This window comes from Neophocaena asiaeorientalis, unplaced genomic scaffold (assembly GCF_003031525.2).
Source record: "Neophocaena asiaeorientalis asiaeorientalis breed wild unplaced genomic scaffold, Neophocaena_asiaeorientalis_V1.1 scaffold671, whole genome shotgun sequence".
Taxonomy (NCBI): Eukaryota; Metazoa; Chordata; class Mammalia; order Artiodactyla; family Phocoenidae; genus Neophocaena; species Neophocaena asiaeorientalis.
Window position 1 is genome coordinate 2,957,726 of NW_020175533.1, and position 6,450 is coordinate 2,964,175.

The 6,450-nt window shown below is 51.8% G+C and overlaps 1 protein-coding gene across 1 annotated transcript in view; it reads right to left on the reverse strand.

Annotated features, from left to right (window-relative positions):
- OTUD5 (OTU deubiquitinase 5) overlaps positions 1–6,445 on the reverse strand; it is a gene marked incomplete at its 5' end in the record, with an annotated part of 25,587 nt that extends 19,142 nt beyond the window's left edge. Inside the window, one exon of the mRNA XM_024769239.1 lies at positions 6,209–6,445. Coding sequence (XP_024625007.1) covers positions 6,209–6,445 — 237 coding nt within the window. The remainder of the gene's footprint in view (positions 1–6,208) is intronic.
- Between the last annotated feature and the right edge of the window lie 5 nt (positions 6,446–6,450).

Sequence of the window (6,450 nt, forward strand, 5' to 3'; positions counted from 1 at the left end):
AACCTGTGGGTGACTCCCTCCACATCTCTGAGCCTCCACAAAGGGGCTGGGCAAAGCTCTCTGACACCAGGAGATCCAAGGTGCAAGACTGCAACCTACTGGTCCAAAGGCACAACAGAAGTTGAAGCAGGCTGTGGGACCCAACTGACTGAGGTTTCAATCCAACTCCACTAATTATTAGCCATGTGATGAACTGCTCTGAGCCACAGTTTTCCAATCTGTGAAACGGGATAACAAGCCTCCCAATAATAGGGATACTGGGAAGACTCAAATATTATAGGACTTTGCCCAGTATGAGAGCACTTAATGAGTTCCCTTCCTCGCCCTGGAAGGGAAACAAGAACACCCCTGTAGTAGGCTGAATAATGACCACCCAAAGACATCAGGCCCTAATCCCTGGAACCTGTAGATGTTACAGGAAGAGGATCTTTGCAAATGTGTTAAGAATCTTGCGATGGGGAGATTATCCTGGAGTATCAGGGTAGGACCTAAATGCAATCACGAGTGTCCTTAGAACAGCAGAGGAAGACCTGATACAGACAGAGGAGGAGACCACCCATACACAGAGGAGAAGCAGGCAGAGGTCAGAGTGATGTGGTCAAAAACCAAGGAATGGGAGCAGCCATCAGAAGCTGGAAGAGGACTGGATTCTCCCATAGAGCCTGTGGAGTGAGTGTGGCCCTGCCAACACCTTGATTTGGGCCCAGTGAAACTGATTTCGGACTTCTGGCCCCCGGAACTGTGAGAGAATAAATTTCTGTTGTTTTAAACCACCCAGTTTGTGGTAATTTGTCACAGCAACCATAGGAAACAAATACAACCTCCTTGTAGCACTCCCTTGTGTGAGCTGTGAGGCAACGTGGCAATGCTCACATCCCACAAGATCCACCCTGTTTGCATCCCCCCAGGGAAAGGGTTAGAATTAAGGCTGCAGGGGCCTGGAATCCCCCCTCCCAGCCTGGGAAGCTGCTGACTCTATTGATGAATGAGTTGCCACTGAAACGGGGAGGAGGCAGGGGGAGATGGCAGCAGCAGTGGCAGCTCATGGACAGATGTCTTCCCAGAACCCACGGCCAAGAGGTTTTTAGTATTCTGGGCTACACAGCTCTGTCCCAGCAAGCCTGGTGCCAAGACCACCCCTCTCTCCCCCAAAATACCCAGGAAAACTGGCTCTGCTCCACGGGCTAAACATAGGCAACCCATCCAATGAGAAACAGACAGACACACCGCTAAGGACTAACACAAGCTCTCCAGGGCAGAGGAATGGGAAAAGAGCAAAAGGCCCCAAACCTACTGCCAGGCCACTGGGGTAGGGGGGTGAGGGGGATTAAAAAATGAAGATCCTATTATTCTGCAACAAAAAGAAACAAAGTCCTGATGCATGCTACAACATGGATGAACCTTGAAAACATTACGCTAAGTGAAAGAACGAAGTCACAAAGGACTGCATGTTGTATGATTCCATTTATATGAAATATCCAGAAAAGACAAATCAATCAAAACAAAAAGTAGATTAGTGGTTGTCAGAGGCCGAGAGGGGATGAGGAGATGGGAGATGACAATGATGCAGGGTTTCCTTCTGAGGTGAAAAAAATGTTCTAAAATTGATTGACTGTGGTGATGGATGTACAACTCTGTGAATACACTAAAAGTCACTGAATTGTACACTTTGAACTGGTGAAATGCATGATGTGTGAATTATATCTTAAGAAAGCTGTTAAATACACACACACAGGGGGTTTCCCTGGTGGCGCAGTGGTTAAGAATCCGTCTGCCAATGCAGGGGAAATGGGTTCGAGCCCTGGTCCGGGAAGATCCCACACGCCACGGAGCAACTAAGCCCGTGTGGCCACAACTACCGAGCCCGTGTGCCACAACTACTGAAGCCCGCATGCCTAGAGCCCGTGCTCCGCAACAAGAGAAGCCACTGCAATGAGAAGCCCGTGCACCGCAACGAAGAGTACCCCCACTCACTGCAACTAGAGAAAGCCCACACGCAGCAACAAAGACCCAACACAGCCAAAAATAAATTTAAAAAACAAACAAAAAAAACACAAACACGGGACTTCCCTGGTGGCGCAGTGGTTGAGAGTCCGCCCGCCAATGCAGGGGGCACGGGTTCGAGCCCTGGTCAGGGAGGATCCCACATGCCGCGGAGCGGCTGAGCCCGTGCGCCACAACTGCTGAGCCTGTGCTCTAGAGCCCGCGAGCCACAAGTAGAGAAAGCCTGCACACAGCAACAAAGACCCAACACAGCCAAATATAAATAAAATAAATTAAAAACAAAAAAACACAAACACACACACAGGGACTTCCCTGGCGGTCCAGCGGTTAAGACTCCATGCTTACACTGCAAGGGGTGCAGGTTCAATCCCTGGTCAGGGAACTAAGATCCCATATCCTGAGTGGTGAAGCCAAAAAATAAAAACAACAACAAGAGAAAACAAAAAACACACACACAAAGGCCTACAGCACTGGCTGGTGAGAGGGAAACTGGTAACTGCTTGAAACTTCATAGCATACTCCCAAAAGCCAAGGGGCCCCACTCAAAACTTTCACAATGGATGGGGGGAGTAGAGAGCAGAGAATTAAAGAGATTACAACTAGCTTCAGAGCAATGAGTACAACCTCCCTCCCCACCACTACCCATTTTATGGATGGAGAAACTGAGGCCCAGAAAAAGGAACTACCAAAAGATACAGGACTCAAACCCAGACCACCCAGGCAGAGACCACTTCCTGATATACCACTCTGCCTCCTCACCAGAGGAATCAGCAGGTTCCTAGAAGCCAAATGAAGGGTTTTTGCCAACAAAGATCAGTTGTTGCAAAGGTTCCTAGGAAGAACCCAGATGATCCTGGGGAAACTTCAAGAGAAGAATCAGCCAAGGTCCAAGGTGGGCCAGGTCAGGTATTCAGACACTCAATAACCTTGGGCATGGGTGGACTTTTGGCAGCTAAGCAGGAGATCCTGGGATTTGAACTCAGGCCTGCCAGCTCCAAAGCCTAAACTTTTTCTACACATAACCCTACCTCCAAACCATCCAAGAGATCTCCCAACAGGCAACCCCCGAGCTTATTCACCACAGCATAGCTGGCCACAAAAATCACTGTCTGCCAACCCTGAGCCTCACACTGACCAGGCGACTTGTCCTGACCACCAAGCTTGGATGGTTGAGAGGGAACACAGAGGCAGGGGAGAGAGGAGAGGAACCCAGTTCTGCCTCGAAAGACACCTACTGTTCCCTGTCACCTCCAGGCCCAAAGGGCTTTGGTGTGAGCTCCCTAAAATCCCAAAGCTAAACAACACCTCACCAGCTCCTTACCTGACCAAAGGGAAAACTGTGGCCCAGAGAGCACAGGCAGACCTATTCTGGTTCACCCAGAAAAGCCCCATCAGAGCCAGGGTGGGAACCCAGGCATCCTGGCTTCAGTGTCAGGTCCACCCTCTCCCACCACTTCAGCACAAGTGCCCCCTTCACAAAATGCTCTGTGGCGTCCTCAAGCTCAGGACGCTCTCAAGCCATTCTTTTCAGAGGGGAGACTCTCGGCAAGGCAGCCATACCTGGGAAAGGAAACCCCTGACAACACCACCTTCCTAGCACTGGGACCCCCAGGGTGTCAAAAGGGCTCCTAAAGGCAGTAGATACAGTAACAGCACCAGGACAGACAATAAGTCTGAGTAGTCACAAGGACCAGATTCACCATCTGGGCTCCCTCTCAACAACTCCCCTCTTTCCCAAGGATCTAATTGGCCTCCGGGTTACAAATGCCCCGAGTGACGGTTCAGGACTAAGCCTAGGGCTGCAGGAAGAATCTCCCCTCTTTTCATCCCCAGTTCAACCAGGTGAAGCAAAAAGAAGCATCTTCTTCCTCCCTTTGTCCCAAGAAGTGGGAGGACATGAAGCCTCTCCTCCTTCATTGGGAAGGGAAGGTATCATGCAACCACAGAGCTTTACTTCCATGTTCTTATGGGAACAATCACAAGGGAGGGACTCCTAGCCCAGGAGATGCAAAGGGGATGTAAGGAGGTGTCTTTCTAGTCACCATGGCAGCACATGACTTTCTCTCTGTTCCTGGGACTCCTTGTTTCTGTGGAGAAGGAAAGGCACACTTTACCGCAATCAGTGAGAAGAAATAACTCCTGGTCCTCACCCTGGCAGATGATTTATCCTGCCTGGAGAAGTAGTAATGCATGGAAAGGGAACAAGAACAGGAGCTCAAAACCAGGCCCTGGCCCTGGCCCCCGGGAAGTACACAAAGATTTACCTGAACCAAGAGGGAGAGGAATGTGGGTGGAGAATTTCCTGCAGTGGGGATGTCCCAAACCCCTTCCCTGTCTCTGGGAAGAAAAAAGCTTATTGAAAGAAATTCAGGAAGCTCAGAATATTTCCCTGATCCAGGAAATTAGAAGCATAGCTGGGTCAGGGAGAGGCTCAACACATCTCCTAGCTCTTGAGGGTAGGCCTCAGTCCTCACGTCCCCAGTACCTGACACCTTTCTCACAGAAAGTAAGGAGAACTTCCTAGCCTGAGCAGGCTCAGGTAGGGAGTTCTTATGACTGTGAAAAGCATCCAGGTCCTTCTGTCCAATGGGGGAGGCCTCAGGCCACATTGGGGAGGACTTCCCGTCCCTCTCCCTGGTGAGAAAGGATTGCCTGGTTGGGGGAGAAGGGAGGGGAGGAGGAGCCTCATACCCAAGGGGGGAGCTCAAGCCCCTCCCTAAGGTGAAGGATCTCTTGTCCCAGAGGGGTAGCTCAGGCCCCTGCGAGGAGGCTCAGACTCTTTCCCCCAGGATCCCACCTTACCCATGTCCCCAAGAGTAATGAGCAGCCCGCAGGACTTAGTTCAAAGTGGAAGGGGGGCTTAGGCTCAAGTCCTCAAGGCATGAAATCTTATGCCCCCAAAAGGCCTCTAAAACTGGGGTACACGTATGCTGAGAGAAAGTTCAAACTCATGAGGGGAGATGCGGAACCCTATTCCCCAGGGACTCTACCCATGTCCCAAGGGAAGGGTCTCAGGGCTCAAATCTGGTCAGGGGAGACCTCCTGCTCCTGAGGAGTACCTTAAGTTCCTTGAGGGGGAAGCTTGGACCTCACCTCTAGAGACATACTGGCCACTGGGGTATGTATGCATCTCTTGTCCTTGAGGGAAAGCTCAAGAGTCCTTGGCACAGTGTCTCAGATGCCCAAAGAGAATTCTCAGACCACTCCCTGAGGAGAAAGGTCCCCTAAAGACCTCTGTGGAGGGGTATCAGTCTCCTGAAGAGGCTTCAGACCCAGTCTCTGAAAGCCCCAGTCCATAAGCAGGGGCAATCCTAGGTTCCAGTATCCGAAACAGTGAGTCCTATTTTCTTGAAGAAAGGTTCAGGCCTGGTGCTGGGGGGGCGGGTGTCTAGACCTTAAAAATAGCTTAAGCTCCTAGAGAGAAATTCAGACTCTTGTCTCCAAAGAGGTCTCAGACCTCTTGGAGAAAGCACAGACCCTTGTCACTTAGAAGGGGATGAATCTCATGTACCCTAGTAGACTTTCTCATCCCAGGGTGTTGGTTTTGACCCTTGTTCCCATAGGGAAGGGGATCTTAGGGGGGTATGTATGTGTGTGTGTCAGGCCCTTGACTTCTAGAAGAGGGAGTCTCAGACCCCACTGCTGCATGGTCCTGTGCTGTATCCCCCTGAGAAAGAGAAGGGGGTTGTCCTATATAGAGTGTCTCAGACCCCTGAAACGGTTTTGGTATCGTGGGGACACTCACATCTCTGAGATCTCCACCTTACTTGTATTTCCTGGAGAAGAAGCCTTAGACTCTTATCCCAGAGGAGAAGAAATCTCAAGTCACTGAACACAGACCAAGGTCCTCTGGAGAGTCATGAGACTCCCCTCTCAGGAGGCATTCCATCTTGCCTGTCTCTCCTGGGGAGTTCCTACCTATTGGCCCTACACGAAGAGGTCCCTGGGCCCAGAATGACAACTACGGCCCTAGAAGACATCACAGACCCCACTTTTAAGTCCTCCATCTTATCTGGGGCCTCTAACCCCAAGTCCTTGGCGGGGGAAATAGGGTCTCTCACACCCCCACTACCAGAGAAAAGAGTGCCAGGCTGAGAGAAGACAAAGGCCCCTTGGAGCGATCTCAAATAGCCTTCCTTGGGTCCCTACGCAGTCTGGGCATCCCGTCCACCACACCCCGTCACCCGTCACCCCCCGCCCATACCTGCTCGACGGTGGCGGGGTCCATGGCCTCGATGCGCGCTGCAGCCGCTTCATACTCATCCTCACTGTTGTAACCTGCGCCGACCTCCTCACGCTCAGGACTGGCCCCGCCAACCGCGCCAACCCCAGGGGCTTGACGCCGCCGCTTGCTGTGACCCGGCCCAGAGCAGCAGCCGCCCACGCCCACGGCACTGCCCACGCCCACCACCACGCCCGCCCCACCCACGCCCGGTGCTGTAGCAC